Here is a 21,492-nt window from a genome sequence, read left to right as displayed (position 1 = left end):
TGCTGCTAGTTTAGTTTTCTAATGATATATCCATTGTTCTTTCATACGGACACAGTGACTAACAACTTTAATAACCTGTGAGCAGCCAGACTTGATTACAACTCCCTTCATTGTATTATAAAAGTCAGTCTCTTTAAAGAGAAAGCAGGATTTCTACACAGCTGATCAGGAACCACAATTCCTATTACATATAAAATTCCCATATATTAAAAAGTATTCTGATTTGAATTGCAAATATGAAGTGATGAAATTCCTGTGAAGTAAAAATTTAAAAAAACAGACCACACGATTCATGCCCATTAAAAAGCACCTTCTCAATAATTTATAAACAGGCTTTAAGGAAGCAGTTGTCAGGGTTGCTGAAGCGATTGCACTCACTGGCCTAATCAAGTGTCTTTCCATCCCTAACTACATGATGAGTGACATAACTAAAAAATTCACCACATTGGTCTGTTCTGATTCCTGTAAACTTCTAAAGTTAGTAAAACTCCCACATCTCACGAATTATATTTTGACAGCATTTAACAAGGTGTATGAAAACTAGTAACTTGTAATCTACAAGAAACCCAGATAAATCAAAATATTTCCACCTTTCAGATCCAAAACACAGTGATGTTTCTTACAAAAAAAACCCCAACTCAGAAATTGCACATTTCCAAAAAATGTTTAAATCTAATGAAAATTAAATATCAGAGAAGAATTTGTTTAGTGAATATATATATGACCAATAACATCTGCAAGCAAAGGCTATATCAATATCATCAACAAGCTTTGCAGAAGACTTAGCTCTTTCTAGAGTTACCTTTCTGAGATTTGGTAGATACTCAGCTGGCCATGACACACAAACAGAAGGAAAATCAGTTTCTGGATTTAAGAAAAGATGAGTGAAGGTCTTTGCAATTCCTTGGGAACGTGCCTTATCACAAAACACCATGGGCACTGCTTGAGGGACAAGAAAGATAGTTGCCAACATTTTTTTCTAGCTGTATTCTACCAGGCTCATCAAATAGGAAAGAGGTTCCTATGCAGGTGCATAAGGACTTCTCAGAGACTTAGTGGAAGAAGGAAATCATCCGTGTAAGCTACCACCTCGTAACAAATCACATGGTCCTTACGGATTTTCTACGTTTCCTGGAAGAATAGCTTCAGTGCACAGAGGTTGCCTGGACACCGTGGATCATTATTGCTGAGTTAAAAAGGAAAAAAGGCTTTTCTGGAGGAAAACACTGGGAATTCAGTTAAAGCCAAGAAAACAAAAATCTGAGACTGATAAATTTTATTCCTTTCTAGAGGAATCCTCTCCTATTGTGGACAGAGTAACATACCTATTTCCTAGTAAAACACTTCTCATAAAGATCTGTAGGCCATGGATAACTGGACATAAACTATGCTAGGCCCAAGGCTATATAAGTTGTAATAAATCCTGTACAGCTTCAAAATTATCATATAGAGGTCCTAATACTATTTTTACCTTTCTTCTTTTTACTTTCATATGCCCTAAGCTCAGTACTAAGCACAGGTTATGCAGGCCTCGGTTTCCCCTGCACCAGATCATCAAAAACAACCTGAGGTTTTTTAATTACATATTCAATTACTGAAATAAGTAATTCCAAGTATTGTGATACCATGGCACTCAGCAGGCTCAATTAAGATGTGAATACTGGATTAAACTGCCACATCTATTTGGAGCAGGGTGTTACAATTTACCTGCAACATAATAGTCCAGTATGGTAAATCCAAAGATTTCTGCTACTAGTCAAGCCACACCGTGATACTAAAAATTAAAATGACTGAAAAAAAAGAAGCAGTAAGTACAGCTACCTCACATTCTCCATAAAGGTAGTCTCTGGGGTCCTGGCAAGGGGGAGCTGAATCTCAGCTTCTCACTGCTTAAAAGCAATGCCAGCTACTGCCACCAGACAGTGTCAGCCGAGCCTGGTGTTCCACTCATCAGCCTCTGCTTGGGCATGCCCTCCAAGTTCCTTAAAAAATTAAATGTTTTATTCCATCACCACTAGCTGATGGACACAGAAAACTGAAAAAATCCACTGACAAGAGACTGCTGATGCACAGCTCCACAAAATCTTCCCAGTAAAGAACCACACGCACACAAACCAATACAGAGGGCTCATATACCTCATGGTTGATGTTTACTTCTGTTCTCTTTCCCAAACATGCACCCTTCAGCCGCAGAAATACACAGGACTCACACAATTACTAAAACCTGCCAGTTCATATCCTTTAAGCCACTTCTATCTAACCTCTCACAAACATCTGGAGATCCAACCCAGGTATTCCAGATTATATCCATTCCCTTCTAAGGATGCAGAGAAAGCAAGTCAGGAGACAGAAGCTACCACTGTCCGACTAGCTCTTCTTAGGGCAAGTAAGACCTGCAGCAACCTGAGAACACTTCTGACTGGTTGGTAGAGTTGGAAAAGTTGGGATAGGGAGTTCACAGCAGCACTTTTGTCAGATGTATGCACATACCATTCTTCCCTACTCCTCTTTTTGTTTGGTTTGTTTGTTTGTTTTGTAGAAGTACGCAGTGTTACACTGCCTTCGAGGCAGAAGGAAAATATCGATGATGTTGCCCATCTTTTCATTTTCTTCCCCTTGGCCTCCCAGGCCTCATTTCCCTTTTAAATATGAGCCCAGGAGAAGTTTGTAAAAATTGCTGCTAATTCTCTTCTGACATGAATATAAGTCACAAAGAACAAAAAGGTAGTCAAAGATTGTTAACAAGGGAGAAGGGAAGCAGTCTCAAGTGTCTCCTCTATCCCATGTTGTAAAGCAGATATGGACGCTTCCTTTAAATCTCAAGGCATTAACACTGCTTCACAGCCATTCTGCCAGTTCCATTAATTGCACTTCTATTCCAATCATTTCATAAGCAGACTGTATTTATAATCTGGCTATTTATCCTAATGTTTGATGTTTCTGACTCACATAAATACATTATGTTTGAATGCAGAGAAGTACTTTGCATGACAAATTTGAGATTTCTGCCGGAAACATTTGACTGAAATTTATTTTTGCTATCCATAGGGAATAAGCCTCTACATTATTTGATTGTTATTCACATTTTGGTAATCGCATTATGAACCTCTACTAAGAAATGAAATGGCAATGTGCCTTTTTTTCCTCTAAGAGCAAACATCTCCCTCCCCCTCCCAAAAGCACAGACCTTGAAAAAGCATTAGAAAATTAAAAAGCTAACAGAAGTAAAATGATGTGTCTATGTTTGAATATTCATTAAAACACGACACTGCTTAGTCACTGCTTGCCATCTGGATGATGCATGGTGCTTAGGCAAGCCTAATGCAACTATGGGCATTCAGTCTTGTTTTTATGGGATGGGTGTAGACTTTAGTGGACAGATTCTTAACAGTGCTCAGCTGTCCTAATTGTATTAATATTGTTAGGCCATAAACCACTTTATATCATTTGATGATCTGATGTTACGTTGTAAATAACACCACAGAGAAATAGTAACAGATTGCATTTCTGGTCTTTATTCAGGTCTGTGTTCAAATTCCTCATTCTATCCAGCAGCTGCTCTACCTACAATGCTTTATACTAAACACCACACGCCTGAGTTGTCTACTGGAGTTATTTGCCCTTGGCATTATTTGCCCTTTGTTTCTGTGTTGTTATACTCTTTCTCAGAGACTTCATCTAGCAGTCCCCGCACTGGCAGAAAATTTACCGCACTTAATCTCATTCTGTGTAGCTATTACCAAACATCACAAGCACGAGAAAGGATGACATAAAAATATCTTTGGGCTACTGAAACTCATGAGTCAAATTCATCTCTTGTTTTACCTTGCAAATCCCAGTGATCTGTTAATTGTGTCCCCCACTGCTTTTAGATTTTATGAGCATCAAATAACAGCAAGGCAAAAACTATAACTAAATAAAAAATACTTTCTCTACTCTTACCCTTTTTAACATCAGTTTTCTAATCTAAATATATGATGTACTTCCTGCCCCCTGACCATTTAGCAGCACTTGAGAAGCTCCGTTGTTTTGTTATATTGGCTGAAACTCCCATTGATCACATTTCCACCAACTAACTAGCAGGAAACCCTTGTTCTCTATACTTGGAAAAAATACGAACACAAAGTCATGGTGGAAATGGAAACCCAGGAGAACACACAGCCTCACACCCCCAGCAAGCTGCTCTGCTGAACCAGTTGTGCCGGTGCTCAGAGTGTGAAGAGGAGGCTGTTGAGCTGCACAACACCACGGGCACGTTTCCCAGCTGTAGCCCAGTACCTCAGTCTCAGCTCCATCACAGGACAGCATGCGGCAGGCATAGGCGCCCACAGGACATCACCTCCCAGTAGTGTCTCACATACCGGGACATAAGCAAGTGGGAAGATTTGATATTTTTTTTTTAATTTATACAAATACATAACTCGTGGGGGAGGAACATAATGCAAATGACTATTTTGTCCATGAGCGCAGCACAGACCTGGCAAATCCAACTCACTAAATATCAAAACTCATTGTGAGATCTACACAAATAACTCCCACGTAATGCCATCTTTCACCTTCTTTTTCCCCATTCTATAACTTTCTGTGCTGGACACAGCCATTGGCACAATCCTTTCATCCTCTGGTGACAGATGCTGCTCCCCAGCTCTCTCCAACCACAGCCAGCCACATACCCATCTCACAACCCTTTATGCTATACATACGCTTTCAGCATGACTCAAGATCTTTCATGTTGGAGAGTGAAATAATTTGGAGGCCTGTCAAAACTGGGTCTTTGAAAATCAGCCATTATATTTTAGCTTGTTGCAGTGTAAAGGACAAAGCACAGTTGCAAATTGAACATAACACTGTTACCCATATAGAAATGTTACTTTACAGGAGCAAAAATCTCAGAATGTAATGAAAAAGTTATGGTTTGTTCTAGAAAACTCACAAAGTTGGGTCAAATCCTGCACACCTTAATGAAAATAGTTGCTCAAGTTAACAGCGAGGCTGGTTCAACCTTTTGCATTATCAGTGTATGATGGATGCACAGAGCTATCTAGTTTGCGTAGCTGATGCTTCTTCAAAAGGCTAAAAATTCCTTCTAGATTTGTTATTGATGTAATGTCCACTAGTCATGTAGTGCATATTAATGCTAAAGATAGATAAGTGGCTTAATAATTTAATGAGAGTGATTAATAGAAACATGTCAGCCCATTTAACTGAGTAATTATTATCTTTGCATTACATTTCTCACAATTAAACTAGCACAATCCAAACATCCACATGAATTACACACATCAAGAACAAGATATGCTGGAGTTTGAACTTTATTGTTTTTCTTAATAATTGGATATACCCAGCAGCTCAACTGCCCAGACCAACAGTGTATGTTGGCTAGCTCAAGGCCCCCTCATTGAGCATTTGCACGCATGGTAGATTAGTCAGCACAACAGCAGCTTGCAGCCCCCAAATCCTTTTAATGTTTTTGTTCTTATTGAATCAAGTGACATAGGAACAATTGGATTGTCCTCACAGTTTCTTCTTCTGTTTCTTCCCCCCTTTCTTGAACACTGGTTTAATTCCCCTGGTGACTTGCTTCCGAGAATAGAAAAGCCCCTGTGGAACAGCAGGAAAAGGAGGTACCATGGGAATGCTTTAAACACAGCAAACACTGAAAAACCAAATGTGTGGGAAAACACACATTTTGTATTCTGCTAAGCAGGATGTGAAATACACATAAACATTTTTTTTTTTTTTATAAGCAGAGACATGTCTCTAAAAGATGCCATTGATTATCCTAGTCCCTGTTCGTGTAAGCACTCTTTTGTGCTGCTGCTCATTGCTAAGCACCCTCCAATTCTGTGGATGCACTTGTGTGATGAGGCAATCAGGACTGCATTACATATTTTGGATTATAAGAAATAACTGATTTACAGGGTGGCACTTGAGTATTTTCCACATTATTCTCCAAGACAGTCCATGCAGCTTGCGTTCTCCACCCATATCATCTTCATAAAAAAATATGGGAGATTTTATGTCCCACATACCTTAGACCTGACTCATGTTTTTTAGATTATATTGATATGAAATTCAAGCTTCTGTTCAGCATCTTCTGTCAGACTAGACAACACAGTGGCTATAGAAAAGGCTATAAGCCAGAAGTAGCAAACTCTGTAACTGTCACCCAAAGCCCTGACACAGATTGTGAATTTGAGCATTCAGCCACAGCATTTCATGTCTTTTTATTTATGGAGACAGAGGCAGATGAAACTAAGGTTAGTAGGTTGGACTGCCGGGTGCCAGAGCTCAGAAGTAGGTATGCTGACTACTCCGCCTCTAGGCATCAACTCTGGCCAAGATTTGGGGTGAATGTCTGCAAACAGAAATATCTTAATCATTTAATCAACAGTGACAATGGTGAATTAGTAGATCTTGTGAACCAGAGCCTAACTGAAATCTGAGATTCATGTCCCTCTAGAAGATCATCTTATTTATCTCAAAATAAGAAGTAGCTAATCTCATACTAAACCAATACAATGAAGAAAGAAATTACAACAAAAATCTAATGAAACTTGTACTATATCATATTGGGTTGAAAAAATAGTTGAAAACATCTCCATGAATAGACATGACCCTAGTTTCCCAAAAAAACCCAAAAAACTAGCAAGAAAAACCCTGCCACTAACGAACATGAAGAAGAAAAAGGGAAAAAATAAATGTATGACATTAAAAACAGGTGCCTGGAAGCACTCTGAAAAGGCACCGACCGACTTGTTGCTTTCAGTTACCCACAAAATATATTTTTTGGTATACTTTAAGAAAATAACTTACAGTTGGGCCCAGGCTCTCTACTAGTTAGAAGCTGACTTTCACTGCTTAACAAATAGTCACAAGAAGGAAAATAAACTCTTGTTCTGATTATGTGTTCTATATTGAAAAAGAAACCTTTCAAAACAGACATCCTTCTCTGTCTCAAAACAGGCTCAAACACAACAGAACTGTGAGCATCCAACCTACCCTGTTATCTGCTCACTCATCTATAGTCAATTTGCTCACATTTTTCTTTATACAGTATGTAAAGAAAATCATACCACTCCACAGTTTTGCCAAAATTTATGAAAATTTATTTATATAAATAAAACTGGCTCAATAATTATGATCCCCAGCCTTGCCCTTTAACTTCTGGGATGAAGTTCTTTCATGGTGTGAACTCCTAGCCATGTCCAAGGAGTGAAACTAGCTCAATTGTCAGTGGAATGGCACATTTGCAAACAGCATCTCTGTCATCTTGGCCAAAGATTTAGAGGCAGGTGGTGTCAGCTATCTAATGCCTCCACTAACATCAATAAATTATGACAGTTTATACCAGGAAAGGACTCCCCAAAGGATAATGAATATTCGTTGCCTTGCACAGTGCTGCAATTATTTAGGTCATTAGAAAAGGTGTGTAGTATGCTGTCATGTCCAAAGTGCGACATTTTCTCCTTATTCTACACTAAAGTGGAACGTCATGCCTGAAATATAGAATAGTGCTGCTAGGCACTCAGGAGCAAATAGATTTTTATTCCCTAAAGGTTTTGCCAGTGTGGTTATGGTTTCAAAATCCTTCTAACACAAAGAGGGTTTACACCAGCTCTTGTAATAATAGCTCAACCTAATTTGCTTAGTGAAATAACTACATACAACTGAGCAGACCTTCTGCCAACATCACTCTACTGTAAAAAATGAAAGTCCTCTGACTAATGTACTTAAGCTGAGAAAATTTGTGTCAGCTATTTTATCTCCCTAAATCATAGAATCATAGGATAGTTTGGGTCGAAAGGAACCTTAAAGATCATCTAGTTCCACAACCCGTGATTTGTACTATTGATGATAAAATTCATTGACATTAGAAAACTGCTCATTCAGTCCTTATTCTTTAAGACAGTAATATGTATTTTTTTTTTATGGACTGGATAACCCAAGAAATATTTATTACATCTCTGTACCCTCAATTTATAAAGCTAAATGTATTTTTTATTCAAACACTATCTTATGGCAGATTTTTTCCTGCTTAGCACCATTTTTTGTTGATACTTGTGAGAATATCATTGGCATTAGCCTAATACTTACAAAATAAAGTGATTTTTATGACTGCCTTAAAATGTTATGAAGCATTCAGTAGGAAGGTAGCCAAAGTTCAAGCTGATTTGGAAGTTTATACTTTAAAGGAGAAACTAGGCAGAAATTTTAGTGTCCTGGGGCTTCAATTAATAATGTGAATAAAATACCAAAAGTAGCAATTCTTGGTCAAAACGGTAATAAAATGGAAATTTTAGCATTAACTGGAGACAACACACTCATGCTAAAAGACCATAAGCAACAACTAAGTTAAACCAACCAATTTCAAACCTTTGTATTAAATTCAGTATTGTAGAGCACAATTTGTAAGATACTTTAACACAATACATGCAAGCTCTTGAAAATAAAAAGATGAAAAAATAAAGGAGAAAGGAAGAGAGGATAAAGGAGGAACAGAGGAAAAACTTACAGAAATGTTTTTCTAGCTGTCATAGAACTGCCACGTTTGCAAGTAAAGCAGCTCACAAGTAGAGATACTTTGCCTAGTGAAGTTTTCTTTTCACGGAATTGGGATGTGGATGAAAATGGGGGAATAGGGGATGTGATATGGGTAAGCAGATGCATGGATCTTAAATCTGGAGTTTGGCTGAGGTGCACATACAGACCTGAAAGCTTAATAGACCTGAAATGTCCGTTCCAAATGCATATAAACCTAGAGTAAAATAAAATTAATACTTTCAGGAATGTAGCACACAAACTGATCAAAACAGGTTCAGTGAACATTTACTTCAGAGAATAGTGGCATTTTACTTGAATAAAGCCAATCTGAAAAATTCCACTATAGCAGGCCTCTTATAAAAGGAGCTCATCTCTTTTAAAATGCTTCAACTTAGCCTGGAAAAACAAACATTGGAAGACAGGTGCTTTTAAAAATATATTTCATCAGTAGTAATTGTGAGAAAATATGCCCACTCCAACTAGGTGGATGAGATGCTCCTTAGTGTCTTGAAACCCACAGGTTACCTGAAAATGTGAAGACTGATTTTTAAATACCTATTGACCATTTGTTTGGGGGATGTAATCATCTGTGTTCTTTCAGTTCTGCTTTTCCACCTCAGCAAGGGTACACCCACCCCCAGGTACGTGGGTGTCTCCCAGGGGAGCAGCGAGGCTGGGCTGGAGAACAAGAGGCAGGGCTGCCAGTCAGACTCCTGGGGGCTCCTCCAGAGCCTGAGCCACAGGGGGACTTGCTGGTACCTCGGTCTGTGCAAGCACCCGGCCTTTGCTCATTCCACCACTAACTGCCTCTTCAGTGTTTAAACCGCAACTAGAGCGGGTAGCACGTAAGCGTTGGAAACCATATCTAGAACGGATCTATCCAGAGCCATTAAAATCTAGGCAAAGGTGACAGCTGGGGCAGATGCTTGTCAAAAAAATAAACTGCGACTGTGGAGCAAGCATTAGCTATGAAACCAGTGACTGCAGGCAGAACAGCTCTTCTGATAATATCCTGTCATTTCTTTCTTTCCGTTCTATATTGACTGAATCAAAATCAGTGGAGACTAACTACAATTATTACGTGACTAGCAATTAGTCCTGTTCATCTACAATGGATCATAAACTCCTTTAATATATTCTTCTCCGATATGCATACCTCCACTAAATATTTCAACAGGAAGTAACCGTTGTGAGACAATAGGAAAATTTTATTTTGCCTTTATTAATTTTGCATCTGTTTATATACTACTTAATGCTTCTTCCCAAATAATAGATTTAATACTCCAGTACATTTAAAACCTTCAAAGTACTCATTTCTATATTAGCACGTCTTCAGAGGTGTAAGAAATGGTGTCGTAGGACCCGAGGAAGAGAATGTTGGTTAAAATTTTGCCAGTAGATGTCTCTGCTAAACATGCTGAAGGGAACAAACTCGGTTTGAAACTTCAGCAAAATGCAAGTGGCAGTTTGCATCCTTCAGCTGAGTAGTAGGGGTAAAACCAACTAGGTCACTAGCAATTTCTGAAGACTGTTCTTGCATAGTCACAATAGAAATAGGGTTTACTTAAAACTCTGTGACTCCTAAGTTAATTACATATTAATTTTGTCTCCTGATAGTATCTCACTGAGTAAGTAGAATTCACGAAGAGCTAAGCTTATGTATTCATATACTTGGCAAAAGTTACGAATGTATAGTCTTGGGGGAAACACATTTCTATCATTTAAATTCTAGGTTTTATGAAAACAAGCAGTCCGTTCCTACTTCCTACACAGAACTTTCTTTACTTTTTATCCTCAAACTAAAAAATCAGTACATGGAAAATAAAGTTTTAGGCTGAAATAGCACAGTACATGGTAGAATAATTATGACCCTGATGGATAACATTGCGAGATTTAACATTTTCTTTACATCTATATGTTATTTGGCAATGGTCTTATTTGCAAAAGCACAGCTTCTAAGTAAAGAAACTAATATTAGTTTCTCATAATTGGTACTTGCTGTTAACATACAGCGTGATTTTCTGATTAATAATGAAAAAAGATCTCAAAAGGCACAGATCAGCTGGAAAAGCATCTGCTTAAAATACACACACATAATTAGGAGAGGACGTCAAACAGACTTGATTACATATTTCATGGGTATGTGTCAAAGAGTGTAAAGCATTTGACTTAACCCCAGGGTGACTTCAAGAGGATTTACTCTATCTAGTGTTTGTGATTAGCACCATATAATCTGGATCCGCTGAACAAGTAGAGTTTTACACAATATGCAAATTTCCTTTCACTTTAATTTAGCCCCTTCGGATTTAGCATAAAATCTCTGTGTTGCATGAAGGGCTGAAACAGCTGGATCCAGTTAGCTAGGAAATTAAAAATGTAATAAATGAAATAAGGCAATCCTTGCCATGGTAGCCAGCATGCACTAGAACAGGACCCTGAGATGTGCTGAGGGATGGCTGCTGTGCACACCTCTAACGCCAGCCAGACCTTTCTTGGCAAATGCCAAAATGCTGATCCCTTCTCGAATCACAGCGTGCTCCAGTTTGTCATGTAACGATTTATTTTACTGCCCTGTCAAAGTCCATTTTCCAGGTGCATGTTGGTAAGAAAACTGTTCACATATCAATCAATGAAATTAGTATCCACAATGTAACATTTTATTTCCTTGTTAGTATATCAAGTTGTAGCAAAAATTAATTAGCAATGTATTACACTGTTTAAAATGTAATGGAATTGGTTTACATGTTATTTTATTTTCTGTTTCCCTTTCAGTTCTGTATTTTAGCTGGCAATATACAGACAGAACTCTTGAGCATTTCTTATACAGGTTTTAAGAATACAACTGAACAAGAATTTTTCTTTTTTTCCCACTTAAAAAGGGTATTCTAAGAATACTAAGGACCGTAATCTAATTAATCAATCTAGGCATCAAAAAGTTTTTGGAACATTTCCATCCAAGTCTGAAAACCCTCACTTCTGCTCTCCTTTCAAAAATACAGTCCCATAGGACTTAATATCTATCTCTTAGCAATGATAATGACAACTTTGTAGTGAAAATAATGATTCTTTCAGATCCTAACTATATCTGACACAGAAAATGATAGGAGGGAAAAGGTATTACAGACAGAAAGTACTTCTTCTCCAAGATATCCTTTGGCCACGTGTAGGCAATGCTGGATGGGTGTAGGAACTACAGGATCAGAATTCCATTACTCTTGACTGCTGTTAATATTCCCATGGCATTTATTGAAGACTTGGTCTTGCACCCATTCTCTCTTGACATAGGCTACAACAATTTCTCCCACTTTATTTACTAGAAGTGACAGATTTCACAGTGCTACCTCAGACAGAACTGGGAACAGATTCTGTACCTACAGTAGAGAGGCAGGCCTTCCAAATATATTGTATGTGCTTGGCTGGACTTCCAGACAGTTGCACAAGACTGCCTCACCTACTTGCTCCTCTTGTAATACTGATTCTTTAAATGTTTTAATTTCATCTACAGCCATTAGCAAATGTGTGCTCCGCTGAGCATGTCTTTCCTAATAAATTAACCACAGTTCCAACAATGGCTTCTTTTGATGCAAAAGAACCAGCTGAGCTTTCTTTCCTCCTAATCTGCTTTAACCAGTCATTTGAAAATGAAATGATCACAAACTTCTGAAGTCAGCTGTACATACACACTCTTTATATAAGGCATCTTTTTGATTGGTTTACCACAACAGGGACATTCTCACCTAGGAGACAGAAATTTTTTTGCCTTTGCTAGATAGTTTGTCTGCTGTCAGACTATGAGCCTTTCCCTCCCAGAGAAAGCAACATCTACCTTAATAAGCTTGAATTTGAAGCAGGAAACATATGTTGCAAATCAGAAATCACTCACAGAGTCATAGACATGACAGTTTCACAAATAGAAAACCTCATGCTGAGCCTTCACACTCCTCAGGGTTCTTCTAGCACATTCCCTGTTCTGCTTTACTGGTTTATTTCAACCACAAGTGTAGAACCTGCCCTGCCCAACGCAAGCCACAGATACAAGGGAAGATGAACAAGCCAAAATACTATTTACACTTCAACTAATGTGACAGTTCAGCTTTCTAGTCCCAAAGGGATCATTAGCAGAAAAGTTAGGTAAAAGTGAAGAAATGCCCTATACCACAGTACGCTAATCATCTAAGCTCCCTTAACAGACAATGAGAAGAACTGGTACTGCTGGCTGTAACTCTTCTCATCCTAAATTTCAAAAAAAGTTCAGAGGGATCAAGCTGGTGAAGTACTGTCTGTTTCACTGACTGCAATGGGAATCTAAATGGTTACCTCAGATGTAAGTGCCGATAGCAAAGTAAGGTAAATCCCACCCAAGATTAAATGGAGATCTGGAAACACATTTTGTTACACAACTCCCTGCTCCCCTGAAGATTACTATCTAAATGATTTAATAAAAGACAAGTAAATTTCATTGCAGAGGAAAGGAACTCACATCTCCCAAGTCCTCATCTTGCCCCCTGGCTGTTAAGAATCACAGAACAGTCAGGGTTGGAAGGGACCTGTGAAGGTCACCTAGTCCAACCCCTCCTAAAGCAGGCTCACCCAGGGCAGGTTGCACAGAGTCACATCCAGGTGGGTTTAGAATGTCTCCAGAGAAGGAGACTCTGCGACCTCCCCGGGCAGCCTGTTCCAGCGCTCTGTCCCCCTCAGAGTAGAGAAGTTTTCCCTCATGTTCAGGTGGAGCTGCCTGTGCTGCAGTTTGTGCCCGTTGCCCCTCGTCCTGTCACTGGGCACCACTGAAGAGGGCCTGGCCCCGTCCTCTTGGCACTTGCCCTTGTGATATTTGTAGGCATTGATAAGATCTCCTCTCAAGTCTTCTCTTCTCCAGGCTAAACAGGCCCAGCTCTCTCAGCCTTTCCTCATCAGGGAGATGCTCCAGCCCCCTCATCACCTGCATGGCCCTCCGCTGGATCCTCTCCAGCAGTTCCCTGTCCCTCTGGAACTGGGGAGCCCAGAACTGGACACAGCACCCCAGATGTGGCCTCATCAGGGCAGAGGAAAGGGGCAGGATCACCTCTCTCCAGCTGCTGGCCACCCTCCTCCTAATGCCCCCCAGGATCCCATTGGCCTTCTCGGCCCCAGGGCACCCTGCTGGCTCATGGGCACCTTGCTGTCCTCCAGCGCTCCCAGGTCCCTCTCCGCAGAGCTGCCTTCCAGCCGGTCAGCCCCAGCCTGTGCTGGTGCGTGGGGTTGATCCTCCCCAGGTGCAGGACCCTGCACTTGCCTTTGCTGAACTTCACGAGGTTCCTCTCACCGCAGCTCTCCAGCCTGCCCAGGTCTGGCTGAATGGCAGCACAGCCTGCTGGTGCGTCAGCCACTCCCCCCAGTTCTGCATCATCAGCAAACTTGCCGAGGGTATGATCTGTCCCTTCATCCAGGTCATCAATGAATAAGCTGAACAACACTGGACCCAGTATTGACCCCTGGGGAACACCACCAGCCACAGGCCTCCATCTAGACTCTGAGCCACCGATCACAACCGTCTGAGCTCTGCCATTCAGCCAGGTCTCAATTCACCTCACTGCTCGCTCACCTCACTCACACTTCCACTGTTTAGATATAAGGATGTTATAGGAGACAGTGTCAAAAGGCTTGCTGAGGTCAAAGTAGACACCAAATTACATTAGCCTTTTCATGGCCCCATTGACTTGAATGGAAGCATTCGTAAGAGTGTCCACACAGATGAGGTCCTCACAGTGAGACACAATCTCTTGTTGCAAATCTGAAAGCGAACAAATGCAGGTAATTGCTCTACAGAGGTTCTGATTCATCAGTAGGTCAGGGCTTAGTTTCACAGCAACCGTGTGATGCACGGCAGAACACCCTCATTTCTTATACTATCCCATGTGCACCAAGGTATGCAGAACTGCAAGAAATTTAGACCATACAGTTGGTGTTTACATTAGTAAAACCTTGTTCAATGGATGATCTGAATAGGAGTGAGACTCCACGGGGTAAGTCAGGGATAAAAGGGGATTAATATACAATGTAATAAAAAGCATATACTAATTGCTTGATCATTTGCTGTACTATTGTAAAAAAGTCAATGTTTCTTAGTTTATTTTGAACTAAATAAATTGAGTAGATATAGAAATAGATTAATCACAGCAGTTTATTTGATGGTCTCCCATCTTGCTTTCCTGATCTTAAGCTACTGTATACCTCTACTGATTTCAGCGATAGGGAGAGTGCAGGTCTAGGATTTTATCATTCTTGTTAGATCACCATCCACTATCTTGAAGAAACTGAACAAGTAACTCATGGACAAACTCCGCTCTTATCAGCACATCAACAACTCTGATTTATAGCTACCCCAGCTCAACGGGGACATCCACATGCTAATATTACCAATCAGGGCTGGGGAAAAAAAAGGATTATCAGAGACTGCACTCTTAAAGCCTGTATTTGGGAACAAACGGACCACTGTAGGAGTGCAGTCGGATGCTCCTCAGGATCCAGAACAACTGTTCTTTTAAATTCACTGGCTTTTTGGCATTTCTGCTGGCTTTAGTAAAGTCAACACTGTGACCTGCAACATAATATAACTGAGGATACCAACATGTTCAGCAGCTGTCATATTCCCCATGCAAATGTTGCTCTTCCTATTTCTTCCATATGTCTGGTTGGTTTTGGTTTGGTGTTTTTTTCTGTAATGATTCAACCAGCAGTTAGATGAAGGTGTATAAATCATAGCAAAAAGCAAAGCGCATACTGGGATCATAATTACTGCAGGTTCCACTAACTTCAGAAGTAATACCTGATTCACAATATCAAAGTATAACTAGTAGGATATCCAATATTTGTGACTAATGTCTTCTTCATCGAGGGATTAAACTACACAAATAAAAAAAGGATAGAAAAGGAAAGGCAGGCACAGGCCACGCTAACTGGCATACCAGGGACTCTTCTACTGCCAGTAGGGTGGGGTCAAGGCTTCCTTGGTGAGAAAAATGAGATTAGTGACTCCAGCATCCTTTCACATGGAAAAAAACATAAGGCCCCCCAAACAAAATTGTCTCAAGTTTCTCCTTGTAGCCTTTAATATTTTGGACCTGCAGTGTACACAGCCCTGCCAAAGGAGAAGTTCTCAGTAGCTGCAGACCTCAAGAGCTCAGTTATCACCGGATGAGTGAGAAGCCCATCGGTATTCAAAACTGATGCTCCCTGCCATTTCTTGCCTTGGCAAGCCACAGCCAGTGAAAGAGCACCTGTGGGGATCCCCCAGTTATTAGTTGCCCCAGATTCCTCTTTCCAGAGATCCAGCATGAAAAGACTCTGCTGCAAATCTCTCCCCTGTAATAACACTGGATGCCATCAAAGTCCTTCACCACAGAAGCCTTGCTTACTCTTTTGTCTGAACACAGAACAATTATCTCTTGCCAAGAGTATATGTTCTGTCAGCTGTGCTGCACTTTTTCTTCATCAGCTCAGCTTATAATAAAGACATTTTCCCCCTTTTGGTTCCTAAGAAGCGTATTTTTCTTTCTAGATGTATATGCAAAAACACCTAACACATTTATGTCCAGTACTACCTCTTCCTATGTTATCTCTACAGGCCTGAGGAATGACTCTGACACTTTTGGTCCTTTTCTAGGCTTCTTCACAGATTAGGCAGTTTGTGAATGAAATCCACATCAATATTAGCAAACACATATTTTAAAAATCCAAAACAAGAGCTGGTTTCTTTCCAGGAAGAAACCTTATATACAGATTAAACTCTGCAAAAGCAGCGTTGGCAGGATTTCTTCTGGCAGCTCACTTTTTCAGCGCTCCTCAAATCATAGCTGTTCTGCTCTGCTTTCAAGGGTACAAATAATGTCTAGTCTGCATTAGTCAAGTCACAAAGCTAGGAAAACCTGGACTGGTGTAACATGCTAGCAGCAAGAGCTGCTAGCAGTTAACAAATAGCTTGCTTTCTAGCTTGTCTCTAAACACAGTTCATCTTGGGATAGAAATTTAAAAACAGCAACTCACTCTCCATGAAAGGAGAGGAGAGATACTTCTCTTTTGGCATACCAGTAGTGTCGTTATCTGATAATCAGAATATCTTTGGATTTTTTCTTATGCACTCCCTTCATATTTAGAAGTCAAACTCTGCTTTCTGAAGACAGAATTTTAAATACTTTCTCTTTAGTGTATCCCTGTTTTCCTATTTAGAGTGTGAATGGAGCATCATCTCCCTACTGTCAACTTCAACATTTTTCTTAGAAAAAAGCACCCCAACAACACATAACTCTCTCTCAAGTACAATTAGAGAAGGTGTTAATTATAAGCAGTAAGGTGAGGATATTAGTACAAATTACCCAGGTTTCCTTTATGCTAAAGTTCATGTTGTGGCAAATGGTTGGCATAGAGAAAATAAAAATTTAATCAACAATTCATTCTCTCTCAAACCAAAGGAAGAATTTCCCCCCAAAATGAAGAATTTCATAGAAGTCAACCAAAATGAAGTATCCATTTCCAACACACCTACTAATCACAAGCCAGAACACATGTATTAATGTCATTTTTAATCTTAAAATCTTTAAAAGAAAAAAGCCCAAACCATTAAAATTATGAATGAAAGCAGCACCAAGGATGAAAGCAGTACAATTCACAAGCATCACACCCATGGTCCAAGTTTAGGTGACATGCCCAGATAACAGCAGGATGAAGTCACAAACTCCACACAGGAGAAGAAATCCCAGTAATCCCTGCCAATCTAAATGAGGAAAAAATTACCTTTTTTGGCCCTCAAGTGGATGACTTGCATAACCCTAAGTGTTTAAACAACACACATGAGAATCTGTGCAGTACCACTAAACCCAGGCTGCCCAACATTCATTCCATCAGCTAGATGCAACCAGTCCTTGATTTACCAGAGGATGGTAAAAGTTATCACAGGGTAAACACAACTCAAAAGTCCCAAAGACCAAGTTAAAAATCAGTTAGCCTCACCATTTAGCATCCTGCATTGTATTTTGCTTTGGTGTTGTGTGGTATAATTGCCTTTATGAAAGCCAACACAACTATTGCTCTCCAACAACCAGTCAAACATCCGGTGAACTTAAAAATGACTTTCAATTCAGCATCCCTAGAAGACTTAGTCTTAATTTTAAAATTCATTCCAATACATATTTTCTTGTGAAGAGAATTAATGTTTCCTGAACAGACATTATAATAAAGTCTTGTAAGATAACTTGTAAGATAACTGCAAATGATGTATCTTAGTTTCATTTGTAAAACTGAGGCAAATTTACTAATAAAAATACATACCAGCTAAGGTTATGTTTAAGAATCATATAGAGCCAAGACCTCTGAAAATGGCTTAAATAGACACACATATCTGGATGTAATCTGGTATGAACTATGTCTTGTTGTTAAATAGAAGTTGAGACAGGTCAGGGGTTTAGTCAGATGACAGACTCAGAAACAGATCCCTGTTCTTCAAAACACTGCCTAATGCTGAAACTAATTTACCTTCCATCAATGCTCTCCCTACCCATCTTCAATAAATACATCAGTACAATCTAGCTACAGTACATCCCAAAAGAACTTCAGCAGTGCTTTAATTGTACAGAAGGACACAATTAGTAACAACAATACTTTATTTTGCTTGTTTCTACTCCAGACTATTTCCAACACAGAATAAGAATCACTGTTTCTGTTGGGTGAGTGCAAGGCAAATACTCCAGGAGCTACAGCAAAATGAGGTTCAGATGTGTTTCACATCTGACAGTGCACTTTGCTACTGAAAACTCTGACAGTTGAAATGGAAGATATACGCATATAAGTGACTTAAAACACATCTGCACTCCTTCTGGATTATGAAGTGTTTCTACAACATGCAACAGCTTTGTTGCATACATACAAAGACCAACAATCTCTATCCAAAAGGAACAGCGGACCTTTGACAGAAATTAAATAACCTGCAAAATTCCATCAATGATGTGCAAGGAAGAAAAGGATGGTGAGAGGAAAATGGCAGTTGCAAAGCACTGAATCTCCTGTTGCATCGGTTGTGCCAGGCACAGATATATTCAATGCTTATATAAGTTGAAGAGCTAAATATCTGGAGTTAGGCAAACTGCTCGGGACAGCATGAACCGCTTTGTAGGCAGTGGTGCTACACCACAGGCTCTCAGCCAGCCTTGCTCTGACAGCCAACATGGAAGAGGCAACAGAGGTGTGATGGGGCTGAGGAAGCTGGAACACTGCAGTCACCCTTCACACAAGCTTTGAAAAGTGGGCACACAAAATGCATTTTACAATGGGAAAACCCGAATGTGACCACAGCTATACCACATTCTACTACCACCTTTGCATGGTGCTTGTTTGATTTCTCTTCTGTATAATTAAATTCTAATTAAAAAGCACAGCACATGGTGTGAAGGGAGATGTTGGAAGTTCCTGCTAATCTGGAACACAAGCTTAATACATCCTGGGTCACGGATAATGGTGTAGGACTATTCAATGTTCAAATGCTTTTGAGGAAAATTTTTGGATTATGTGGTGACTAAATTCCTTTACAGAACTCAATTTCTTCTTCTACTGTGGATTCTTGTAAGTTACTCTGGTCTCTTGTAGATGTAAAGAAGCAGTGCTGGCACTTCTGCTTCTCAGTGTGGTACTCCAGACTAGAGACCATCAAAGTACCTAGGCTACACCAGCATGTCCGAAGTTTTAAAACTCGAATATTTGTTAAAATAGTTTTTCACTTAATTTTTCAAGTTTTTCCTCCATATAGGTTTTTTCTTGTTTACTCTTTCAGCCTATACATTTCTCATATTTCTTTATCTTTCTATATTTTAGCACTGTAGAAGAAATAAGTTTTTAAATTGAAAATAGAAATATTAATGAATTTTTATTTTTTATTTTTTTATGAAAGGATTACAAGTGTGAAAATTTGAAGCCATTCACATTTTGGGCATTTTTAGCACCTGAAGGTTCTCAACATACTATTTATTCATGCCTCTATTGTACCCTTTCATCCACTGTTATCCACTTTATTCAGGTTCAGGGCTAAGTATTCTCCTCAGTCTAGTGTTAAAAGCTTTTTCAATTGTTTAGCTAAAATAAGCACCAATAGGAGGCTTAGACGGATGAGAAACGCGATGGAGGAGATGCTATCATCAACTTTCCCATTGTGGCAGGCAATGCTCCTACACATTAAACCAAAGCAGTTAGCTCTCTTTACAAGGGAACATGCTTAAGATTGTGCATTTCTCAGAAGCATTTTACACAAGAACATATAGTAAAAGCTGGTTTCTGATCCCTAGTCTCCATGCAGGGCATCATAAAGCAAAACATCCTTACTTGTTGGGGCTCAGTTAGGCTTCTGTTGAAATGGATGAAAACTCTACTATTGATTTCCACATAAGCAAGACCTCAAGCATCTAAAAGAATACTCTTCACAAGAGTCTTGCTCTGTGAGGAAGAAGAAACTAGAATCCTTCAGTTCAATCCTGACAATAAACCTCCACAGACACTAGCAGAAATTATACCAGCCTGAAAAATACGTAGTCGGCGTCTCTCTGGACTCAGGCCTCTTTTACATCATGATGCACTTTATGCCTTTATATAGGAAATCAGAGTGCACTGGAGAACAGAGGTTCAGACATTACACATTGACTGTGCACATACCTGCGTATGAAACATACATTTCAGGAACATACTTTCTTAACCTGGCACATTCCACATGTAGAAGCATGCCATGGTGCAAACCTCCTGCACAGCCAGTGGTGCAAGTTTCCCTGGCCCAGTGTCATGTCCCCCACCTTTCAGAAGAATCACTGACCTGTAGCAGCAACCACAGAGAGGTTGTGCATTTGGGGGGCTGAGTCAGACAAGCAGCAGGCTGCCCTGCAATCAACAAGGCACATGAGCATCACCCTTCACACAGAGCTTCTGGCTTGAAGGTCAGCTCAAAGTTTTACTTGGGACTTTAGCATTAGCTCCATGTTAAGGGCTCCAAAGATACTCAAAGAAGGGGAGCCACTCAGCTACTTTCTACTGTTACTTTCCTACTTCATCTTCGTGAGTGTGAGGCAGACTAGATGTGCTCAATGTACTCATGTCCTGTGTGTGTGTAGAATAGTCTGGATTTTTTTTTCCAAACCAGAATGGAAAAATCCAATATGTAAGACCAGAATAAAGCAGTTACACTGAAGTCTGATCTTCACACTCATCAACATCGATAGTAAATCTAAAAGGAAAATTAAGTTACAGCCATAGAAATTATGATCAGACTTGTGCCCCAAGTATAAATCTGTAACATCACACTTAAGAATTAGAATTATGTCAACTGACCTGTGAGTTTTTCCAGAACATCAAATCCATGTTTCAGAGCAATAATATCAAGAAAAGAGACTGTGCCATCTTCAAACCTAAAGAATGGAATAAATGAGCACAGTAAACAAATCATGCAGCTACAGTAGAGACTTAAAATCTATTTTGAGAGTTATTATTTTATATTCAGTGAATTCACTGAGTGGGAACTCCTCCTTTAGGGATTCACCTTCCAGTCTTGTAGTGTCCTGTGAAGCAGAAATATATTCTTCAAAGCTGTAGAGGTTATATATATGAACAGTTGCTTGAACACAGAAAGTTGTATTTTCCTCTGTGTGGGCTACTTGAGGGTTTTTGATTTTTAAAGTAATGGGTAACGTTACATCTTATGAGCTAATGTCACAACATCCTAAGTTACCTTCCAACAATGTTGGGAAGAGGTGAGGAAACAGGTGGAAACTACATTTACCCCCCTACTCTAAAGTGATTACAGCTAATGCAGTTGAATTATAAGGCAAGAAGAGACCTTCCTTTCCTGGAGCAAAAAGGAACATCACTAACAAATCTCCCTCTACTTGTTCTTCCTGGAAATTAAAAAATAACTGACTATTGCAACACAAACAAACTATCAGG

At 39.6% G+C, this 21,492-nt stretch overlaps 1 protein-coding gene across 3 annotated transcripts in view; it reads right to left on the bottom strand.

The window, feature by feature from the left end:
* Positions 1-21,492, bottom strand: part of MOCOS (molybdenum cofactor sulfurase) — a 262,563-nt gene that overhangs the window by 83,724 nt on the left and 157,347 nt on the right. For all 3 annotated transcript variants that reach the window (XM_080378145.1, XM_080378147.1, XM_080378146.1), the window contains one exon: positions 20,881-20,957. In XM_080378145.1, the coding sequence (XP_080234271.1) occupies positions 20,881-20,957 (77 nt within the window). The remainder of the gene's footprint in view (positions 1-20,880; positions 20,958-21,492) is intronic.

Source organism: Falco punctatus (genome assembly GCF_963210335.1).
Source record: "Falco punctatus genome assembly, chromosome: 3".
NCBI classification, from domain to species: Eukaryota; Metazoa; Chordata; class Aves; order Falconiformes; family Falconidae; genus Falco; species Falco punctatus.
This window is presented reverse-complemented; position numbering and strand designations above follow the sequence as displayed.